This window comes from Thalassophryne amazonica, chromosome 1 (genome assembly GCF_902500255.1).
Source record: "Thalassophryne amazonica chromosome 1, fThaAma1.1, whole genome shotgun sequence".
NCBI lineage: Eukaryota > Metazoa > Chordata > Actinopteri > Batrachoidiformes > Batrachoididae > Thalassophryne > Thalassophryne amazonica.
Genome location: NC_047103.1, coordinates 93,232,852 through 93,258,013, shown reverse-complemented (window position 1 = coordinate 93,258,013; position 25,162 = coordinate 93,232,852). Strand labels below are relative to the sequence as shown.

Genomic DNA, 25,162 nt, shown 5'->3' with positions numbered 1-25,162 from the left:
TACAGTCTGAGGAGTGGCCTTCCCCCTCGCTCCATTGATATGGTAAACAGTGCTTTACGCCGAGAAAGCAACAGAGTTATCCAGTAACATTCACATGCAAACTAGTGAAGCAATCCTGATAGTTACACACTCTTTGTTTGAGATTCATCAGAGGCTCTCTGTCTGCTCCATCTGCTTTCACTGATCGCTGTGCTTAATGGCGCAGGGCGCATGGAGAACAATAGGGGGCTATTCAAACAAGCCAACTACTAACATATCACTCCTGAAAACGATCTTTGGCTTTTCACGTGAGGTAAATCTGACCTACGGTTGGATTTTGGAAAACCATGTGATGGTGGTCCAATTCCGAGTGGACATTCACATTACGCACGTCATCACACAGCTTCTATGAGGAGTACAAAGATGGCCAATGGCTGGCTTGAAAGTCCATGGAGTCAACTTTTCAACAAAAAAGTAAGTTTCTATCTCATATCATTAAAAAGTTATTTATAATTTAGTAAAGTTTGGTCTTAGCCATCGTATACAATGGCGTCGGCCCCAGAGGGTTAACAGACACCCAGGTAACTAACACCAAAAAACAAACCATGAAAAAACTAAGGCCAAAAGTCTGTACCACAATGGAGACTGAAAGATCTGGCAGCATCTGGATGTCTGAGCCACACTTAAATACTGCAGTAGCTTGATTGGAGACTGGTTGCAGTTGAGCAGACTCAGCAGCTGCAGAGGATCAGATGGGCAGGCCGGAGGAGGGAAAACAGAGTCCACACCCAGCAACACAGAGACAGACTGATACAAACATGACATACCAGGGAGAGAAAACGACAAGACACACAAGGAAAGAGAACGGCAAAGCCTGAACCCGAACACCTGTCTAATGAAGTGTATTTTGATCTTAAATCTGAGCAAACTGACCAGTAATAATTCAAAGAAATGAGACTTCAAGATACTGTGATACGCACACACGGATGTTCAATACCTTGAACTAACATAAGAACAAATACGAACACACAAACAGTGCATGGGGTTTAGGGAATAACCCTGTTGTGTCTGATGATTTGCGGACATTAATGCTGGATTTTACGGTTGCAAATTGAGTTTTGCTGGCAACACGTTAGCGGAGCTGGTAAAACGGCTATTTACAACCCTAATCCAGCATGAATGTCAGACACAACAGGGTTATTCCCATTCTAATCCAATTCTAACAATTCCACAGATCCGTGTCCACCACTGAAGGCTACATCTTAATCCGCATAATTATATAGTTCTGTAAATGTTACGCAGACAACGCGTGTGGTTGGCTTATCAAAGCTTACCGTAGCAATAGCGTCTTCATGCCAAACTGGAAATTATGTGAGCAGAAGCTACCATACATTTCATATGGTATCTTAAATAAATCCATTGCGGTGTCATTGCTCCGGCAGTTGTTTTTCTTCTTCTTCGTGTTTAATGATGGTTGGCAACGCCTTGCTCTCATCTAACAGCGCCATTATTAACAACTGAAGAGCAACACGCACGGACAGGGCGCGGAGTAACACATTAAATGTGAAACTGTTTTAATATTTTGCCACTGTTTATGTGATATTTTATGGTCTGAAATCTCACACAATTAACCAATCAGATTTGTGAAAAAAATGTAATTGGATTAGAATTTGCATTAATTGGTTTTGATAAATGTGTTGAAACACAGAAATTCTGAAGGGAGCACAGTGAAGGTCTTGGGGGAGATGAGGTAGATGAGAGGGGTTGACGAAAGTGAGGAAAACCTCCTTCATGTGCTTCCTTGAACAATAAAGAACAGTTAGGAGTAGGATGGTGGAGGCCAGTGTTACTCCCAAAAACGACTGCTTCACGCTCCACAGCACCTCCACAGGGACAACCACTGCCAAGGCTACAGTCACCCTGTGCAAGCGGGGCGGGGATCTAGGTTCACGCGTCTCCTGGGTGAGAGCACTCCTGCTCTCCACAGCTCTGCTCTCAGCAGGAAGAGGAGCACACAAAAAGACATGCCACAATGACAGAACAGACAGCTAAAAAGCAAGGAATTAAAAAGTGTCGGAGTGCCACCTTCAGCATTGATGGCTTCAGCTTCACCATTGGTAAGAGTGTATGTGATGTTCCTCTTGAGCTTAATTATATTTATGTTCATTCTTTTCGTATATTCTCTGTGTGCTTCATGAAGGCCAAAGTCATCATCTCAGTTTTTTACAACACCCTGTGAGTTTGTGTCATATCAATGTGATATACACTGATCTGCCATGACAGTGTGACCACTGGCGGGTGAAGTGAATAACCTTGATGATCTTGTTACAAGTCTGTCAGTGAGTATGATATTTACTGAACAAAAACCGAAACACAATTGTTTTTGCTCCCATTTTCATGAGCTGAACACAAGATCTAAAACATTTTCTACGTATATACACAAAATATATATTTCTCTCAAATATTGCTTGTAAATCTGTCTAAATCTGTGTTAGTGAGCAATTCTCCTTTGCCGAGATAATCAACCCCACCTCACAGGTGTGGCATATCAAGATGCTGATTAGACAGCATCATTATTGCACAGGTGTGCCTTTGGCTGTACACAATAAAAGGTATCAAGGTATCAAAGTGTATTTATTAGCCTCTTGGAGGCAATTTGTTGTGCAGCAAGCAGTAGAACACATTCATACATACATAAACATGATCTTAAATATGGCATGAAAACTCACCAAACAGTAAATAACACAACATAAATAATAAGAAAACCTAGTTAAAAACTGTGATAGTGTTTAAAAAAATCTAGTGACAGTGGGAATAAAAGAGTTCTTGTACCTATTGGTCTTACATCTCTTGGACACAAATCTACGACCAGACGGAAGCATTTTGAACTCTACACTCGTATGCTTCGCAGAGAGTCGGTTTGTCGTGTCCACCTGGGGGGTGTTTGGCGGTGGTAGTGGGTCCAGGAGCGCCGGGCTTCGATCCTTTTGGGCGCTGGAGAGCGTGCCAGCCTTCACTCCACCAGAAGGACGCTTTTTCAGTTCTTACACTTTATTATGCACCAGTGGGTGAAATAAATACATTGTTTTTGTTATTGGAACCGCTTTCTGGTTATTTTTAGCGCTGGGTTCCGTCTGACGCAGGTCCGCTCCTCAACCCGCGTCGACACATAACAACATGTTTCAAAAAAGCTGGGACAGTGGTATGTTTACCACTGTGTTACATCACCTTTCCTTCTATCAACACTCAATACGTGTTTGGGAACTGAAGACACTAATTGTTGAAGCTTTCTAGGTGGAATTCTTTCCCATTCTTGCTTGATGTACGACTTCAGTTGTTCAACAGTCCGGGGTCTCCATTGTCATATTTTGCGCTTCATAATGTGCCACATTTTCAATGGGCGACAGGTCTGGACTGCAGGCAGGCCAGTCTAGTACCTGCACTCTTTTACTACAAAGCTACGCTGTTGTAATACGTGCAGAATGTGACTTGGCATTGTCTTATCGTGGTGTGTGTTGGGGGGGGGGGGGGGGTGGCACACCCACATGCCATTCTGTTGCCTGGGGTGGTGGGGGGACACGACACACTCACATCAATCATGTTGTTGGGGGGAGGGATGACACACTCACATGCCATTTGTGTTGCTTGGGGGTGGGCACACTGACCGCCCTTTGAGCTTTCAAACACCAGCTCGAAAGTGGTCACCTACTCTCTACTTTCATGCTGGCATCGCGAATAGCCCCGCATTTTCTAAGTGCTCTGTAAGTGGTGTTGGATGTTCATGGGTGGTACCTGGACTCCAGCTGAGAGTCAGTCGAATGGGTACTCGTACACCATTCGCCGTCATTCAGCTGCTGGTGCGAATGCTGCCTCGAACGCACCATTCGGCCAAGGTTCGACCTGGTCAATGATTTCGTACAGCCCCTTGGCCTCAGCATGATTTGTCCGACCTGCATTTCACATGCTGTGCGAACGTTGCGAGCATGATCAGATGGCTGTGCGACCTCATCTTGCCCACCGTTTGATTGGGTTTCCAGCGAGAGCGACATGCGACTGTAGAGTGCATGTGCTGTGGCCGAATGATTGTGGTGACTGCTGTACAAGGTGTTCAATGCAGCTCCGATTTTTCACAAGTGCCATCTGAATCCTCCTTCGTGCGCCATTCGGCCTCAGTTCTGTTATGTATGAAGTGGCCATTGTGTTTTGCAAAAAAGAGTCCATTCGATCTACAAATTGTGTCTAACTAGGTGCAAACTGCTTAAGGTTTTGCCAAAAGAGTTCCTTGACTCAAGAAATGAGTTCAGGCCACTGTGAATTTGATTCAGGGAATGTAGTTTGGTGGTTTAGCAACTCAGAAAAGTTGGTATGGCAACATTAGGAAGTGGTAATGTAAATGCTTTAGCATCACAACTTTTTTGAAATGTGTAGCAGGACTTACATGCAGGAATGGATGAATATCAAGAAATCAAATGAAGTTGAACATAGAAAGTAGGGTTGAGCCAGATACTCGTTTCAGACGAGTATCCGGTACGGATAAGCCATTTTTGACGAGCTCAAGCATGATCCGAGTAAAACTCATCAATATCTGTGCTTGTGCTGAAGGAAAATTCTCATTGGCTAACTGACTGTCTTCACGCTCTGTGATTGGCCAGTCACACACAGCGCCCGCCCCTCCCTACATAGACATGTCTCTCTGCAGCTTCTCTCTCACACACACACACACACACACACACACACACACACACACACACACACACACACACACATGATCTCTCTCTGTGCTTGGCTGGATTCTGCCTCACGTTGCTCTGTCAGTACTCTTGCCCAGCTTACGTTTTCTTCAGATCGCCTTTTTTGGTTTGTTTGATATTTAAAGTTATTTGGTGAACTTGTTTTGTGTCATACACGGTGCTTTTAACAAGACAGAACTGAAAACGGCTCCTGTCGCGGTGGTCACAGCCTCCAGCCGGGTTTTGATTTATTTATTTATTTATTTTTTAACCGTTTGTGTGCTCTTTGTTTTGTTGGTGATATAAAGTCACTTGGAAAACTTTGCTCCTACTGAACGCAGTGCTTTTGAGAATTATACAGTTAACAAGGCTGACATTGCATGAATCACCAAGTTCACACAGATCACGAAAAAAATAAAGTTTTACAGGCCACTTACACACATACACACATGTAGCTGAACACACAAAGTAGCCTATATTAATATTTTTATTGAACATGGCTGCATGCTGTATCTGACACTTTCTCACTGCAGTTCATAAAAATAAATTGGTCAGTCGAACAACTTCTCTCTGTGGAAAAAAATGCCAAGAACGTTAGGTAGTAAATATAAACACATAATTGGGAAAAAAAATCCCAGTTTGATCATAAAATAGAAAAAAAAGAAGAAAAAAGAAAGTTGTGTTGAGTATGACAACTCTTGTTCATGTATACTTAGTAGTTCATATAATTTCCTACTACATTGAATGTCAATTCTGAGGCTGTTCTGTTATTCATTCATACACTTAAGAATATTTATGTTCTGAGTTTATATTAAAAAAAAAACTTGTTCTATAAATAGTTCCTTTACTATTGTGATCAAAAACATTGAATCTCAATTCTGAGGCTGTTCTGTAAATATTCATTCATACACTTAAGAATATTCATGTTCAAATACATTAATTTGAATCTCAATTTTGAGGCTGTTCTGTAAATAGTTTTCAAACAAACAATAAATATAGCAACTTCTGATCAATCCATATCAGTTTCAGACTAAAAATAATGTACTGATTTCAGCCCCAGCAATTTTGGGTTAAACCACGCCCACTTCTGGTTTAGGCCCTGCCCACTACGAGTACAGATATGGATACAGATAATTTAGTTGGTTGAACAGATACAGATATTGGTGTACTCGCTCATCCCTAATAGAAAGCATAAAATATCTTGGGATGATTCTGTAACAATGAAACAGATGTCAAAGTGAATGTGAAGATTACTGCTTTTTAATTTTTTTATTTAACGTTTTCCATGTCATCCCATGCTTTTTGATTTGGGGTTGTATGCCCTGGTTAACTCAGCCACATACAGTAGTGTTCAGAATAATAGTAGTGCTATGTAACTAAAAAGATTAATCCAGGTTTTGAGTATATTTCTTATTATTACATGGGAAACAAGGTACCAGTAGATTCAGTAGATTCTCACAAATCCAACAAGACCAAGCATTCATGATATGCACACTCTTAAGGCTATGAAATTGGGCTATTAGTAAAAAAGTAGAAAAGGGGGTGTTCACAATAATAGTAGCATCTGCTGTTGACGCTACAAACTCAAAACTATTATGTTCAAACTGCTTTTTTAGCAATCCTGTGAATCACTAAACTAGTATTTAGTTGTGTAACCACAGTTTTTCATGATTTCTTCACATCTGCGAGGCATTCATTTTGTTGGTTTGGAACCAAGATTTTGCTTGTTTACTAGTGTGCTTGGGGTCATTGTCTTGTTGAAACACCCATTTCAAGGGCATGTCCTCTTCAGCATAAGGCAACATGACCTTTTCAAGTATTTTGACATATCCAAACTTATCCATGATACCTGGTATGCGATATATAGGCCCAACACCATAGTAGGAGAAACATGCCCATATCATGATGCTTGCACCACCATGCTTCATTGTGAACTGTGGCTTGAATTAAGAGTTTGGGGGTCGTCTCACAAACTGTCTGTGGCCCTTGGACCCATAAAGAACAATTTTACTCTCATCAGTCCACAAAATATTCCTCCATTTCTCTTTAGGCCAGTTGATGTGTTCTTTGGCAAATTGTAACCTCTTCTGCACGTCTTTTATTTAACAGAGGGACTTTGCGGGGGATTCTTGCAAATAAATTAGCTTCACACAGGTGTCTTCTAACTGTCATAGCACTTACAGGTAACTCCAGTCTGTCTTTGATCATCCTGGAGCTGATCAGTGGGTGAGCCTTTGCCATAATGGTTATTCTTCTATCCATTTTGATGGTTGTTTTCCATTTTCTTCCACGCTTTTTTTTTTTTTTTTTGTCCATTTTAAAGCATTGGAGATCATTGTAGATGAACAGCCTATAATTTTTGGCACCTTCATATAAGTTTTCCCCTCTCCAATCAACTTTTTAATCAAACTACGCTGTTCTTCTGAACAATGTCTTGAACGTCCCATTTTCCTCAGGCTTTCAAAGAGAAAAGCATGTTCAACAGGTGCTGGCTTCATCCTTAAATAGGGGACACCTGATTCACACCTGTTTGTTCCACAAAATTGATGAACTCATTGACTGAATGCCACACTACTATTATTGTGAACACCCCCTTTTCTACTTTTTTTTTACTAATAGCCCAATTTCATAGCCTTAAGAGTGTGCATATCATGAATGCTTGGTCTTGTTGGATTCGTGAGAATCTATTGAATCTACTGGTACCTTGTTTCCCATGTAGCAATAAGAGATATACTCAAAACCTGGATTCATCTTTTTAGTCACATAGCACTACTATTATTCTGAACACTACTGTAAGATGCACAATGAATACATTCTGTGTGTCAGTCCCAAGCCCAGATAAAAAAGGATGGAAGATGGAGGCAGGAAGTTAACCATAAAGTTTGTCAAATCTCAGCCACATGGGGTGTGTAGCCAGTACACTCTGAGTGCTGGTCCTAAGCCCAAATAAATGGGTAGTGTTGTGTCAGGAATGGCATCGGGTGTAAAACAAGCCAAAATTACCATGCAGAGTACAAACTGAATTTCCATACCACATCAGTCGTGGCCCAGGTTACAAACGACCACCACTGGTGCCGTTTCCTAACAGGGTGCTGGCGGAAATTTGGCTAATGCTGGGTGAAGAAGAAGAGGAGGAAAACGTGTTCAGAGACAGTGGGAGAAGAGGAAAACTAAAACTGTAGAAGTAAGAGTCAGGACTTTGAATGTTTGCAATAGGACAAAGGTAAAGAGAGAGAGCTGGCTGACATGATGGAGAGTAGAAAGGTAGACATATTGTGTGTTCAAGAGACCAAGTTGAAGGGAAGTAAGGCAGGAGCATAGGGGGTGGGTTCAAGTTGTCGTATCATGGTGTGGATAGGAAGAAAAATGGTGTTGTGGTCATTTTAAAGGAACAGTATGTTAAGAGTGTGTTGGAGGTTAAGTGAGTGTCTGACAGGGTGATGAGTGTGATGTTGGAAATTGAAGGGGTGATGATGAATATCAGTGCATATACCCCACAGGCAGGTTGCGAGATGAAGGTGAAAGATTTCTGGAGGGAATTAGATGAGGTGATAACGACTGTGCCCAAGCCTGAAAGAGTGGTGATAGGAGCGGACTTCAGTGGGAATGTTTGTGAAGAGAACAGAGGTGATGAGGAAGGAATGGTATCAAGGACAGGAATGTGGAAGGGCAGATGGTAGTTGATTTTGTAAAAAAGATGGACATGGCTGTGATAAACACCTACTTTAAGAAAAGGGAGGAGCACAGGGTGACATGTAAGTGTGGAGTAAGGTGCACACAGGTGAAATACATTCCTTGTAGGAGATGAAATCTAAAAGAAATTGGAGAGTGTAATGTGCTGGTAGGGGAGAGTGTAGCTCGACAGCATAGGACAGTGGTTTGTAGGATGACTTTAGAGGTGAAGAAGAGGAAGAAAGTGAGAGCTCAACAAAGGATCAGATAGTGGAAGCTAAAGAAGGAGGACTGTTGTGTGAAATTCAGTGAACATGTGAGAGAGGCACTGGTTGGAGGGGGAGCAATTTTGGACAAATGGAACAGTACTGCAGATGTGATGTAGGAGACAGCTAGGAAAGTACTGGGTGTGACATCTGGACAGTAGAAGGAAGACAAGAAGTCTTGGTGGTGGCATGAAGATGTTCAGGAAAGCATAAGGAGAAAGAAGTTGGCAAAAAAATTGGGATAGTCAGAGAGATGAAGAAAGTAGACAAGCGTACAAGGAGATGCTGCGTAAGGTGAAAAGCGAAGTTGCAAAGGCTAAGGGCCCCTTCACACATAGTACGAATAAGTCCAATCAGGGTGAATCACAGTGAAACAGGTCGTGTGAGCGAACCATAAAAACATTGAGTTGACGTCGGGAGGGACACGTGGTTTGGCAGGTGTGAATGATCCCACTGCGATGGTTTCGTGCACGAGTATGCATGAAACTGTCACAGCGGGAACACAGTGCGAGCAGCAGTGGAAAAAAATAAATAAAAACACATGCCACCCATGGGATTCGAACCTGCAATTTACAAATGCTCTGATTGTCAGCCAGAAACTTTACCACTGCGCTACCATCACTGTCCTATAAAAGGTGCGCAAAATGCCTGAAATCAACAAAGAGATAAATGTATTTAAATAAATAGTTGGGGGGGGGGGGGGAACACACATATGCCACATGTGTTTTGGGGGGTGGGGCAAGCGGGGGGCATGATACACACACACACATGCTTGACACATGCACCACGTGTGTGCTTTTTGCAACGCCACACTCATGGGGGCACTTAGACAAATTTCACATCCAGCTCGAAAGTGATCATCTGCTGACTGTTTTCGTGCTGACAGAGCAAATGGCCAACATTTTCTAAGTGTCAGGCGAGCCGTGTTAGATGTTAGTGTGTGTCACCTGGAATTTGGCCAGCATCTGCTGCGAGAGGGATCGAATGGGCTCTCACAGGGCACTGTCTGTCTTTCAGCCACTGGTGTGTGTGAATAGTTCTAGCGACACGTGCAAGACATGGCATGCAATTCCTCCTTCATGCGCTCGTCGGCTTATATCGTGTTATGTGGGAAGGGACCCTAAGGAAAAAGCATATAGCAAGTTGTGCAAGAAGTTGAACAGGAAGGAAGGAGAAAAGGACTTATACCATTTGGCCAGACAAAGGGACCAAGCTGGAAATGATGTGTAGCAGTTTAGGGTGGTAAAGATGCAGATGGTAATGTGCTTTCAAGCAAGGACAGTGTGTTGAGAAGGTGGAGGGAATATTTTGAGGACCTGATGAATTAATGGTGCGTTTACACATAGGCAAGATGAATGTTACGAATGTCATATTTGCGTCATTCTTGACACATTCCTGACATTCTTAACGTTACTTAACACATCTGAATAGGTTTCTTAATAGTGCATGATGGTGCATGATATTCATGATTTTCGTGGAGCATGTTTTTGGCTGTCAAAAAATCTTCCATGAATGTAACGCACCACCTTCATTTCGCCTCGTGTCATGGAGGTCGCAACTGAGCGTGTTGATCCATCTTGATTAGTGGTGATCCTTAATAGAGTGTGACAGCGTTCTTCTCTGACGTGTGCACAATTAACCCTGCTGCACTGCATTCAGTTTCATTGCTGCAGTATGCTGAAGCAGTACAGTGATGCCAAGTCAGCTAAAAGTTTCGTTCCAATGTTCCTCAGCACGCTCCTGCAGGTGCTCCACCTGCTGCATGTGCCTGATGTTTGGGAAAATGAGAGAGACAAGAGCTGCGTGGAACCACACATCTGGCTGTCTGTCTCCTCCTCCTCTCTGCACCACTCCATGGCACAGAGCCCAACAAAGCATGCAGTCACAAAGTTCTTCTGCTGTGGAGCAAACTGGAGCGATCTGAATTGTTCAGCAGCTGATGGATGAATATGGGTGTGTGTGTGGAGGCAATTCGCCTCATTCACAATGTGACAGAACTTAACAATGCGCTGTTAAGCACTATCGTGCGTAACAGCACGCAACAATGTGGAAACTTATTCTTGACTGTGCATAATGGTTCCTGATAATTCTCCAGCAACACGTGCCATTAACTGTAACGTGTGGTAACAGGTTGCAGCAGTTCCTGAGGACACTGGACACATCTGCCCCAAATAATCACATTCGTGATCAGCGGGCAAGAATGTATACTTCGTGGCATTCGTGACTTGTCATCGTTATGTGTAAACGCACCTTAAGAAAATGAGTGAGAGAAAAGGCTGGATGATGTGGACAGCGTAAATCAGGAAGTGCAAGAGATTAGCAAGAATGAAGTGAGGCCAGCTATGAAGAAGATGAAGAGTGGAAAGGCAGTCAGTCCAGATGACATTCCAGTGGAGGCATGGAGATGTAGAGGAGAGTTGGCACTGGATTTTCTTACCAGATTGTTTAATAAATCTTACAAAGTGAAATAATGCCTGAGAAGTGGAGACGAAATGTGCCGGTTGCTATTTTTAATAACAAAGGTGATGTACATAGCTGTAATAACTACAGAGACATAAAGGTGAGCCACAGCATGAAGTTATGGGAAAGAGTAGGAGAAGCTAGGGCTAGAAAAAGTGAAGATCTGTGAACAGCAATATAGTTTAATGTCGAGAAAGCGCACTACAGATGGAATGTTTGCTCTGAGAATACTGATGCAGAAGTACAGAAAAGGCCAGAAGGAGTTACATTATATGTTGGTGGATTTAGAGAAAGCTTATGACAGTGTGCCAAGAGAAGTTGTGGTATTGTATGAGGAAGTCTGGAGTGGCAGAGAAGTATGTTAGGGTAGTGCTGTTGAGAAGGTGTCGTAACACGGACCCACAACAGGGGGCGCTAATGAACGGACAATGGATAAGGGAAGGAGTAACAATTTAATGTTGCACAAGAACACAACGTAAAATAAACAAAGGTACTGCCAATCACACACAAGGGGATTGCGGGCAGGCTCGAAGATAGGAGACCTCAGATGAACGAAGAGCCGGGACCCACACCGCTTCTACCACCAACGGCCTGAAGAACACCGAAGCCGCCAAGCCCCGAGTCCCCAGGTGGTCTCTGTCCTCCGTTGTCGGCCCTGGTACTGCTGGCAGAAAAAACAGAAGGTAGTGAGTGTGAATCCTCACACCCAGCAACCTTGATTACTGATTCTTGTGGAGGGAGAGCCTCCACCTCCAATCATACACACGTGCAGCTCCGAAAATCCAGTCAAGGAATACCACCAGGAAAAAACAGCTGCAAAACAGATCAGATTATTATTCGACGTATAAGTCAGCAGAGAGATTACCTTGTATCGTAAGAGATTTCTCGGCGAGGAGGTGGAGTCGCCGCCCGGCTTTTATGGTGATGGTGATGATGAGATGATGAGTGACAGCTGGTGTTGAGGATGATTGACGGCTGTCACTCCCAGTGGTTCTGGCGCCCTCTTGTGCTTGAAGCCCGCACTCCAAGCAGGGCGCCATCCGGTGGTGGTGAGCCAGCAGTACCTCCTCTTCGGCGGCCCACACAACAAGTGCAGGACATGAACAAGGATAGTGTGACAGTGGTGATATGTGCTGTATGAATGACAGACTCATTCGAGGTGGTATTACACCAAGGATCAGCTATGAGTCCTTTCTTGTTTGCAATGGTGATGGACAGGTTGATGGATGAGATCAGACAGGAGTCTCCATGGACCATGATGTTATCAGTTTGAGACTAGCCTTGAGATGTGGAGATTTACTCTGGAGAGAAGGGGAATGAACGTCAGTAGGAGAAAGACTGAGTACATGTGTGTGAATGAAAGGGAGCCCAGTGGAATAGTGCAGTTACAAGGAGTAGAGGTGGTGAAAGTAGATGAGTTTAAACACTTGCGATCAACTGTCCAAAGTAATGGAGAGTGTGATAGAGAGGTAAAAGAAGAAAGTGCAGGCTGGGTAGAGTGGGTGGAGAAAGGTGGCAGGAGTGATTTGTGCCCGAAGAATATCTACAAGAATGAAGAGGCAAGTCTGCATGACAGCAGTGAACCCAACTATGTTGTATGGCTTGGAGATGGTGGCACTAACAAAAAGACAGGCACAAGAGCTAAAGATGCAATTCTCTTTGGGAGTGATGAGGAAATGCAGGATTTGGAATGAACACACCAGCGGGACAGCTCAGGGGGGTGACAAAGTCAGAGAGGTGAGATTCAGATGGCTTGGACATGTGCAGAGGAGGGAGCCAGGGTATATAGGGAGAAGGATGCAGAGAATGGAACCACCAGGCAGGAGGAACAGAGGGAGGACAAAGAGAAGGTTTATGGATGTGGTGAGGGAGGGCATGCAGGTGGTTGGTGTGACAGAGGAAGATGCAGAGGACAAGGTGAGATGGAAACAATTAGTAAGTAAGTAAAGTTTATTTGTATCACACCTTTCAAGATAAAACAACAAAGTGCTTCACAGTGAAAAATTAAAATACAAACACAGAAATTATAAACAACAGGAACACAAAACTAGGTAAAAGCAACCCTGTACAAGTGGGTCTTAAGCTTCTCTTTAAAAGTTTCAGCAGAGTCCACAGAATGTAGCTGCTGTGTCCATCCATTGCAAAGCGAAGACACCAGCTGAAATCTTTCAGTAATTTGAAAGTTGTCCTGCCCCTTGTCAGTGCAAATTAATATTAACTGGTTCTGTCCCAACTGATGGCCTATAAAATAGGGGTCACACAACAAACATCTCATGATGGGTAAAAGCAAAATCTTTGCAACCTTATTGTTGTAAACATACTGATGGCACTGGTTACAGAAGGATCTCTAAACTTCTGATTGTTCCAGTAAGCAGGCCATAATCTGAAAGTGGAAAGACCATCATTTCACCATAAACCAGCCATGAGCAGGTAATCCTTGCAAGATTTCTGACATAGGACTGAAAATAATTATCAGAAGAGTTGTCCAAGAGCCCAGGACCACTTCTGTAAGGCCTGAAATTAGCAGGTGCAATTCTTTCAAAGAAAACAATAAGTAATGCACTCAGCCACCATAGCCTGGATGCACGTTCATCATGTAAGACTCCATTGCTGAAGTAAAAGCATGTCGAAGCTCGTTTAATGATTGCTGTACAACATTTAGATAAGCCTGTGAAATATAGTCTGATCAGATAAGACCAAAATTGAACCATTTCAATGCCATAGTAAATGCCATAAATGGCACTGCACAACACCCCAAAAACACCATACCAACAGTGAAGTTTGGAGGTGTGCACATCATGTTGTGGGGCTTTTTTTTTCAACATCCAGCACTGGCAAACTTCATATTGGTGGATTTTTATTTTATTTTATTTTTTAGCACTGTTGCCGTGCGTTACCTGTGCTGCTTCATGGCCTGTCTGGTGCCTTAACTAAAGCACTCCTTCTGCTGAATCACCTCTAAATTATTTACACATTATTCACTTTGCGTGTTTTTAGGAATCCGCTAGGTTAGCGTAGCTACTAGCTCTTAGCCGATTTAGCATGGCGGCTTCTCCTGTCTCTCCCGCACTTTTCTGCTCTGGGTGTGAAATGTTTAGTTATTCCTCGGCCTCCTTTAGCAGTAACGGTACTTGTAATAAGTGTAGCTTATTCGTAGCTTTGGAGGCCAGGCTGGGCGAATTGGAGACTCGGCTCCGCACCGTGGAAAATTCTACAGCTAGCCAGGCCCCTGTAGTCGGTGCGGACCAAGGTAGCTTAGCCGCCATTAGTTCCCCCCTGGCAGATCCCGAGCAGTCGGGAAAGCAGGCTGATTGGGTGACTGTGAGGAGGAAGCGTAGCCCTAAACAGAAGCCCCGTGTACACCGTCAACCCGTTCACATCTCTAACCGTTTTTCCCCACTCGACGATACACCCGCCGAGGATCAAACTCTGGTTATTGGCGACTCTGTTTTGAGAAATGTGAAGTTAGCGACACCAGCAACAATAGTCAATTGTCTTCCGGGGGCCAGAGCAGGTGACATTGAAGGAAATTTGAAACTGCTGGCTAAGGCTAAACGTAAATTTGGTAAGATTGTAATTCACGTCGGCAGTAATGACACTCGGTTACGCCAATCGGAGGTCACTAAAATTAACATTAAATCGGTGTGTAACTTTGCAAAAACAATGTCGGACTCTGTAGTTTTCTCTGGGCCCCTCCCCAATCGGACCGGGAGTGACATGTTTAGCCGCATGTTCTCCTTGAATTGCTGGCTGTCTGAGTGGTGTCCAAAAAATGAGGTGGGCTTCATAGATAATTGGCAAAGCTTCTGGGGAAAACCTGGTCTTGTTAGGAGAGACGGCATCCATCCCACTTTGGATGGAGCAGCTCTCATTTCTAGAAATCTGGCCAATTTTCTTAAATCCTCCAAACTGTGACTATCCAGGATTGGGACCAGGAAGCAGAGTTGTAGTCTTACACACCTCTCTGCAGCTTCTCTCCCCCTGCCATCCCCTCATTACCCCATCCCCGTAGAGACGGTGCCTGCTCCCAGACCACCAATAACCAGCAAAAATCTATTTAAGCATAAAAATTCAAAAAGAAAAAATAATATAGCACCTTCAACTGCACCACAGACTAAAACAGTTAAATGTGGTCTATTAAACATTAGGTCTCTCTCTTCTAAGTCCCTGTTGGTAAATGATATAATAATTGATCAACGTATTGATTTATTCTGCTTAACAGAAACCTGGTTACAGCAGGATGAATATGTTAGTTTAAATGAGTCAACACCCCCGAGTCACACTAACTGTCAGAATGCTCGTAGCACGGGCCGGGGCGGAGGATTAGCAGCAGTCTTCCATTCCAGCTTATTAATTAATCAAAAACCCAGACAGAGCTTTAATTCATTTGAAAGCTTGTCTCTTAGTCTTGTCCATCCAAATTGGAAGTCCCAAAAACCAGTTTTATTTGTTATTATCTATCGTCCACCTGGTCGTTACTGTGAGTTTCTCTGTGAATTTTCAGACCTTTTGTCTGACTTAGTGCTTAGCTCAGATAAGATAATTATAGTGGGCGATTTTAACATCCACACAGATGCTGAGAATGACAGCCTCAACACTGCATTTAATCTATTATTAGACTCTATTGGCTTTGCTCAAAAAGTAAATGAGTCCACCCACCACTTTAATCATATCTTAGATCTTGTTCTGACTTATGGTATGGAAATAGAAGACTTAACAGTATTCCCTGAAAACTCCCTTCTGTCTGATCATTTCTTAATAACATTTACATTTACTCTGATGGACTACCCAGCAGTGGGGAATAAGTTTCATTACACTAGAAGTCTTTCAGAAAGCGCTGTAACTAGGTTTAAGGATATGATTCCTTCTTTATGTTCTCTAATGCCATATACCAACACAGTGCAGAGTAGCTACCTAAACTCTGTAAGGGAGATAGAGTATCTCGTCAATAGTTTTACATCCTCATTGAAGACAACTTTGGATGCTGTAGCTCCTCTGAAAAAGAGAGCTTTAAATCAGAAGTGTCTGACTCCGTGGTATAACTCACAAACTCGTAGCTTAAAGCAGATAACCCGTAAGTTGGAGAGGAAATGGCGTCTCACTAATTTAGAAGATCTTCACTTAGCCTGGAAAAAGAGTCTGTTGCTCTATAAAAAAGCCCTCCGTAAGCTAGGACATCTTTCTACTCATCACTAATTGAAGAAAATAAGAACAACCCCAGGTTTCTTTTCAGCACTGTAGCCAGGCTGACAAGAGTCAGAGCTCTATTGAGCTGAGTATTCCATTAACTTTAACTAGTAATGACTTCATGACTTCTTTTGCTAACAAATTTTAACTATTAGAGAAAAAATTACTCATAACCATCCAAAGACGTATCGTTATCTTTGGCTGCTTTCAGTGATGCCGGTATTTGGTTAGACTCTTTCTCTCGATTGTTCTGTCTGAGTTATTTTCATAGTTACTTCATCCAAACCATCAACATGTTTATTAGACCCCATTCATACCAGACTGCTCAAGGAAGCCCTACCATTATTTAATGCTTCCGATTTTAAATATGATCAATCTATCTTTGTTAGTTGGCTATGTACCACAGGCTTTTAAGGTGGCATGTAATTAAACCATTACTTAAAAAGCCATCACTTGGACCCAGCTATCTTAGCTAATTATAGGCCAATCTCCAACCTTCCTTTTCTCTCAAAATTCTTGAAAGGGTAGTTGTAAAACAGCTAACTGATCATCTGCAGAGGAATGGTCTATTTGAAGAGTTTCAGTCAGGTTTTAGAATTCATCATAGTACAGAAACAGCATTAGTAAAGGTTACAAATGATCTTCTTATGGCCTCGGACAGTGGACTCATCTCTGTGCTTGTTCTGTTAGACCTCAGTGCTGCTTTTGATACTGTTGACCATAAAATTTTATTACAGAGATTAGAGCATGCCATAGGTATTAAAGGCACTGCGCTGCGGTGGTTTGAATCATATTTGTTTAATAGATTACAATTTGTTCATGTAAATGGGGAATCTTCTTCACAGACTAAAGTTAATTATGGAGTTCCACAAGGTTCTGTGCTAGGACCAATTTTATTCACTTTATACATGCTTCCCTTAGGCAGTATTATTAGACGGTATTGCTTAAATTTTCATTGTTACGCAGATGATACCCAGCTTTATCTATCCATGAAGCCAGAGGACACACAACAATTAGCTAAACTGCAGGATTGTCTTACAGACATAAAGACATGGATGACCTCTAATTTCCTGCTTTTAAACTCAGATAAATCTGAAGTTATTGTACTTGGCCCCACAAATCTAGAAACATGGTGTCTAACCAGATCCTTACTCTGGATGGCATTACCCTGACCTCTAGTAAAACTGTGAGAAATCTTGGAGTCATTTTTGATCAGGATATGTCATTCAAAGCGCATATTAAACAAATATGTAGGACTGCTTTTTTGCATTTACGCAATATCTCTAAAATCAGAAAGGTCTTGTCTCAGAGTGATGCTGAAAAACTAATTCATGCATTATTTCCTCTAGGCTGGACTATTGTAATTCATTATTATCCAGGTTGTCCTAAAAGTTCCCTAAAAAGCCTTCAGTTAATTCAAAATGCTGCAGCTAGAGTACTGACGGGGACTAGAAGGAGAGAGCATATCTCACCCATATTGGCCTCTCTTCATTGGCTTCCTGTTAATTCTAGAATAGAATTTAAAATTCTTCTTCTTACTTATAAGGTTTTGAATAATCAGGTCCCATCTTATCTTAGGGACCTCGTAGTACCATATCACCCCAATAGAGCGCTTCGCTCTCAGACTGCAGGCTTACTTGTAGTTCCTAGGGTTTGTAAGAGTAGAATGGGAGGCAGAGCCTTCAGCTTTCAGGCTCCTCTCCTGTGGAACCAGCTCCCAATTCAGATCAGGGAGACAGACACCCTCTCTACTTTTAAGATTAGGCTTAAAACTTTCCTTTTTGCTAAAGCTTATAGTTAGGGCTGGATCAGGTGACCCTAAACCATCCCTTAGTTATGCTGCTATAGGCGTAGACTGCTGGGGGGTTCCTATGATGCACTGTTTCTTTCTCTTTTTGCTCTGTATGCACCACTCTGCATTTAATCACTAGTGATCGATCTCTGCTCCCCTCCACAGCCACAGTCTTTTTCCTGGTTCTCTCCCTCAGCCCCAACCAGTCCCAGCAGAAGACTGCCCCTCCCTGAGCCTGGTTCTGCTGGAGGTTTCTTCCTGTTAAAAGGGAGTTTTTCCTTCCCACTGTAGCCAAGTGCTTGCTCACAGGGGGTCGTTTTGACCGTTGGGGTTTTACATAATTGTTGTATGGCCTTGCCTTGCAATATAGAGCGCTTTGGGGCAGCTGTTTGTTGTGATTTGGCGCTATATAAAAAAAAATTGATTGATTGATTGATATTACTGATGGAAGAATGAATGGAAAAATGTACTGATCCATTTTTGATAATAATCTACTAGGATGATGAAAATGAAATGAAGGTGGACATTTCAACAAGACAATCTGAAACTCATAGTCAAGGAAACTCTCAGTTGGTTTCAGAGAATGAAAATAAAGCTGCTACAGTGGTCCAGCCAATCACCTGACTTCAATCCAGTAAAAAAATATACAGAAAGAACTAAAGATCAGCGTTCTTAGAAGAGAACCTTCAAGATTTGAAGACTATTTTGTTTGCGTGGAAGAATGGGCCAAATTCACACCTGAGTGTCATATTTTATCCCTTTAGCACCTGCCCTCAAACAAGACTGCGCTGCCCAATTTATTTAACGAAGGAAGAAATGGATATTACAGATGATGTTTGTGGAGGCACCAAAGCAGGGAGACACAGGGTTGACCAGAATGTGATGTATGGCAGAGGACCATAAGTAGTCGGCTGCAATGCAGCTTACGGGAGACAGGAACGCTGAAACAAGGGAACACAAGAGACATGTCAAAATTAGGTGAACACAGAGTCATAAACAAACACTGAGATCTGCTATCTAAGAATATAAACAGAGGCCAGGTACCACAGAGCTGATCTGAGTTTTTGGTGAGTGTGGAGTGGAAAAACCAAGGCTTAAATACAGGTGAGGATGACTGTTGACAGGTGTAGAAAATCAGCTCTGTGACGTGGCACCTGGAGAAACAGAAAGGGAGGGGAGCAGAGCAAACAGTAAGGCAGCACAACAGTATTTGTGTGTACGCAGACCGAGTCCTGTTGTTCTGGGAACAAGGAGATTTGGGAAATGCTTGCGACATCATTGTGAGTGGTGCAAATAATCAGTTGTTTGTCCGCTAAGCTCAAGCAGTAATCATCACTAATGAAGAGCCCTCTTCCCTCTGATGATTATGTTTTGTGGTCTTTTTTGACCTCTGGATATGAATACACTCTGCTTTGTCTTATTTAAAATATTTGGAATAGAGGATACTCATTCATTGTCTGTTCTTTTCCCACCATTTAGTAATTGTTACATTTATCAGAACTACAGTGGATATCAAAATTTCTACATACGCATTTGAATTTTTTTTTTTTTTTTTTTTTTTTGTGCCGCTGGAGGAAAAAAAAAACAACTCAGGCTTTTCTATACTGAAATCTCTAAAATTGTCCCCTTTGAACTCACACTGAAAATCTTGAATCTTGTTGACACCACACCTTTAGTTAGGTCAATTATTAAGAAATAATTACATTCATTTGGCCAATTCTTTTATCCAAGGCAACTTACAAGTGAGAAATCACAATCAAGCTCTAGTTCAAAGGAGGACTTCAGTGTAACAATAACTATTGTTGCACTTTAAATGAGACTTCAGCATTGTGTTGACTAAATCTTTACATACACATACAAACCATCGAGGAAGAGTACAAAAGCATAAGTTGATATCAGAGAGAAAATTTGAGAAGGCAGTGAGAGATAAGTAGGAGTTAGGAACATTAGGGTTGTGAGAGATGTTACATGAGGAGGTATTCCTGGAAAAGCTGGATTTTCAAGAGTGTCCTGAAAATAGAGAGGAACGCACATGTTGTGATATATTTGGTAACTCGTTCCACCAGTGGGAGACCACAAACAAGAGTAGTCTGGATTGTCTTATGTGTCACGATGATAGTGCCAGTCGCAGTGCAGCGACATTAACATTTATTGAGAGTATTTAAGTAGATGGCTGGAGACCCAGTAGTTACTTTGTAGGCAACCTCTGATTTAGCCTATTGGATGAACACAAAAACACTCCTTGGTTTCAAATATTTATAATATCAAAAGTGAAATAAATAATTTTTGCAGTTCTGAAGAAGAAGAATCTGCAAAAGAGAAAAAAACGAGTTTCTGCAACTGTAGATACCAAAATTGTAAAATTATTCATGTCACTTTTGATATAAATATTTGAAACCAAGGAGTGTTTTTGTGTTCACCCTGTAAATAACACAATGCAGTTATCTTTCCCCTTGCTTCATATGGGTTTTCACATCCCATTTCAGCCCAGCCCACAGCCCAGTACTAGACCCTTCTACATCACTACTATTAAATGATTAAATATTATTAGTTATCAAGTTGTTCACCAATGAATATGGCTTTATACACCCTGAAGAAAACCATACACCCTTATTTACTTTAAGACTCAATAAAATGTTGTTCAGTTTCAGTTCAATTTCAATTTAAGCGGCTTATAAAGTGCCAAATCACAACAAAATCCATCTCAAGGTGCCTCACATAGAACAGTTCAACGTAAAAAAAATTTAAATAAATAATTAAAAATAAAAAAATCAAATACATAATTAAAAACAGAAGTAAAAGAATAAAACAGATAAAAAAATAAAAAAAAACTATTCATAAGAAAGAGAATAAAAATAGGCTTTAAGTCTTGACTTAAAAGTGTCCATGGGCTCAGACTGTCTCACGGTCGCAGGAAGACCGTTTCACAGAGCAGGTGTACAATAAGAAAACGCTCTTTGACCTGCTGACATAGAAAACCTGCAAAGCCTACTTTTAGTATACAAAAAATTCACAAGAGGTATCAAGGGAATCGATAAGGAATCGGATCAATAAGCGGAATCGATAATGGTATCGATATCGATAAAATCTTATCGATACCCATCCCTAATAAACACAGGTGCGAAGTCGAGGATCATCGACATGCCTGTCTGCAACATCAGCACTGGCAAGGTGATTTTCGATACACTTGATGAAGTTCTGAGGGATGTTTTATTTTGTTCATTATATTCGATTATTTTTCATTTTATTAATGTATTTCCACTAGTGACACGTAGTTCTTGTTTCTGTAAAAAATAACTAAATTTGACACATCCAGTTCTATAAAATTCAGCTTGATGCATGAATACTAGATCTCCATCCATCCATCCATTTTCTTCCGCTTTATCCGGAGTCGGGTTGCGGGGGCAACAGCTCAAGCAAAGCCGCCCAGACCTCCCGATCCACACACACCTCCCCCAGCTCCTCCGGGTGGAACCCAGAGGCATTCCCAAGCCAGCCGAGAGATGTGTTCCTTCCAGCGTGTCCTGGGTCTGCCCCGGGGCTTCCTCCCAATGGGACGTGCCTGCAACACCTCTCCAGCGAGGCGTCCAGGGGGCATCCAGAAAAGATGGCCAAGCCACCTCAGCTGGCTCCTTTCGACGTGGAGGAGCAGCGGCTCGACTCCGAGCTCCTCCCGAGTGACCGAGCTCCTCACCCTATCTCTAAGGGAGCGCCCAGCCACCCTGCGGAGGAAACTCTTCTTGGCCAAATCTCATGACCATAGGTGAGGGTCGGAATGTAGATCGATCGGTAAATCGATCGATTTACCGATCGATCTACTAGATCTCTATTGTTTGAAATTCAACTGTGGAGGAAATGTTGTGTGGGCCGCCTGAAGAGGAGGTACTGCTGGCCTAAGCCAGAGGGCGCCCTGCCTGTAGTTGGGTTTCAGGCACCAGAGGGTGCAGTCACTACCCAGGAGCCAGGACTGACAGCTGTCAGCAATCATCATCATCACCACTATAAAAGCCTGGAGGAGACACCACATCTCTGCCGAGATATCAGTTTACCACTCAGGTAATTCTCTCAGCCATTGTTTCTGTGCCGAACGCACATACCTTGTTTGTTCTGAACTTTTTGCAGGAGTACCTGGAACTCTACTTGCAGCTGGAGCTGGGTTTGTGGATGGTGGGTGAGTGACGATCTTCACTTCTCATTCCACTTACGATAAGTAGTAGTTCAGGCTCTGCCGTTAACTGGTTCCAGAGTTGGAGGTGGAGGTGTTCCCTTCAAGTGGATAAACATTGTGAGTTGCTGACTGCTTACTGGGTGTCCACACACCCACCATTAACCTGTTTTTGTTCCTGCCATCAGTACTGGATCTGACAGCTGAAGCAGAGGCCACCTGGGGACTCGGGACTTGGCGGCTTCAGTGTACTGCAGGTCTTCATTGGCGGCGGAACCTTGTGGGCCCCGGCTCTTCTCTGGATAGGCGTCTCCTACCCTTGGACCTGCCCACACGTCACCTGTTGTATTTTGTAATTGACTGTCTAAAAGCAGTATTCGACCTGTTGTGCACATTTGCCACAATAAATTGTATTTATTGGACTATCTATTGACCGTTCATTTGCGCCCCCTGTTGTGGGTCCGTGCATCACACTTTCCCCAACAGGATATCTCGGCCAACGGCATGGATCCCGAGGGGCACAACCCACCCGTTGAACAGTCAATGGAGACGCAAGGTGCACAGGCTTCTGCAGGAGGAATAATGGGTGAGTTGCAGCCATTTTTGGCCGCCTTCACTGCTCGGTTGGATTTGGTAACCGAGCAGAATGTACTACTCAATCGTAGGATGGAGGCTCACCGCACAGGTGGAAGCACGTGCACAGGGCATGGCTGCCGCTCCTCCTCCTGCCGACCTGTTTCAACGGACCCCCCCCCCCCCCCCCATCCCCTGAAGTATACATAAGTCCCCCGGAGCCATACAGAGGCTGTGTTGAGATGTGCGCGGACTTCTTAATGCAGTGCTCGCTCGTCTTTGCTCAGCGTCCAGTAATGTACGCGTCAGACCCCAGCAAGGTGGCTTATGTTGTCAATTTGCTTCGAGGGGAGGCACGCGCCTGGGCTACGGCGCTTTGGGAGCAGAATTCGCGGCTCCTAACGACTTACACTGGGTTCGTATGGGAATTCAGACAAGTGATTGATCACCCTAATCGAGGCAAATCTGCTTCCACGCTGCTGCTGTCCATTCGACAGGGGCGACGGAGCACTGCAGAGTATGCAGTTGACTTCCGTGTCGCGGCCGCGAGGGCCGGCTGGAATACGGTAGCGCTCCGCGCCGCCTTCGTAAATGGACTGTCTTCGGTCCTGAAGGAGCACCTGGTGGGTAGAGATGAGCCGCAGGATTTAGACAGGCTTATTGATTTAGTCATACGTTTAGACAACCGATTGGAAGAACGTCGACGGGAGCGAGACGAAGGACATGGCCGGGCACACGCCGCCCCTCTCCCTTCCCGGTCCGAAGCAGCCCCGCCTTCCCCACGCTCCAGAGCCAGAGTGCTCCATGTGACGACAGCTCCCCCTGCTGACGAATCTATGGACACGAGCAGGGCCAAAATAAAATGAGAAAACAGACAGAGGAGGCTGACCCATGGAAAGTGCTTTTTCTGCGGCTCTGACGAGCATCTGCAGAAACAATGCCCCAAGCGGTTAAACACCAATGCTCGCCCTTAGAGATTGGGCTAAGGGCGGGCCATAACACACACGCGGGTAATGCACGAAAATCCGCACGAATCCCAGTTGTGATCCTCTGTGGGGATTTAACCCTTCAAGCCCCAGCACTAATTGACACGGGGTCAGAAGGGAGTCTGCTAGATAGCAGATGGGCTACAGAAGTAGGGCTCCCTCTAGTGGCTCTTCCTTCACCAGTGAGGGTACGGGCACTAGATGGCACCCTTCTTCCATTAATCACACACCAGACACAGCCCTTAACACTGGTTGTGTCTGGGAATCACAGGGAGGAGATTGTGTTTTTTGTGACACCTTCTACCTCCAGAGTTATTTGGGGCTATCCATGGATTAGTAAGCACAATCCCCGGATCGATTGGCCGTCTGGGGTTGTGGCTCAATGGAGCGAAACCTGCCACCGGGAGTGTTTACGATCCTCGGTTCCACCCGGTGTGACTGCTAAAGACGAGGTTCGAGTCCCCCCCAATCTCACGGTGGTGCCAGTTGAGTACCACGATCTTGCTGACATTTTCAGCAAAGATCTGGCACTCATCCTTCCCCCGCATCAACCGTACGATTGTGCCATTGATTTAATCCCGGGTGCTGAGTATCCGTCCAGTAAACTGTACAACCTCTCACGCCCCAAGCGAGAATCGATGGAGACCTACATCCGGGACTCTTTAGCTGCCGGGTTGATCCGGAACTCATCCTCCCCGTTAGGTGCTGGTTTCTTTTTTGTGGGCAAGAAGGACGGCGGACTCCGTCCATGCGTTGATTTTAGAGGGCTGAACGAGATCACGGTTCGCAACCGATACCCGTTACCCCTGTTGGATTCAGTGTTCACGCCCCTGCATGGAGCCAAAATATTCACTAAATTGGATCTTAGGAACGCGTATCACCTGGTTCGGATCCGGAAGGGAGATGAATGGAAGACGGCATTTAACACCCCGTTAGGTCCAGCCACTGCCAGTGCCTCATCGCCCCTGGTCCCACATTGGCCTGGACTTCATCACGGGTCTCCCTGCGTCCCAGGGAATGACAACCATCCTGATGATAGTGGACCGGTTCTCCAAGGCGGCCCACTTCGTGGCCCTCCCGAAGCTCCCAACGGCCCAGGAGACTGCAGACCTCCTGGTCCACCACGTCATACGTCTGCATGGTATCCCTGCGAACATCATCTCGGATCGTGGTCCCCAGTTCTCCTCGCAAGTCTGGAGGAGTTTCTGTAGGGAACTGGGGGCCACCGTGAGCCTTTCGTCCGGGTACCACCCCCAGACCAACGGACAAGCAGAGCGGGCTAATCAAGAGCTAGAACAGGTCCTACGGTGTTTGACCTCCGCGCACCCGATGGCCTGGAGTCAACATCTGGC

The 25,162-nt window shown here is 43.8% G+C and overlaps 1 protein-coding gene across 1 annotated transcript in view; it reads left to right on the top strand.

Moving 5' to 3' along the window:
* Window positions 1-2,001: 2,001 nt before the first annotated feature.
* The window catches only part of LOC117509399 (calcium/calmodulin-dependent 3',5'-cyclic nucleotide phosphodiesterase 1C-like), a 296,954-nt gene continuing 273,793 nt past the window's right edge, over window positions 2,002-25,162 (top strand). The window contains exon 1 of the mRNA XM_034169110.1: window positions 2,002-2,096. Coding sequence (XP_034025001.1) covers window positions 2,012-2,096 — 85 coding nt within the window. The 5' untranslated portion in view covers window positions 2,002-2,011. The remainder of the gene's footprint in view (window positions 2,097-25,162) is intronic.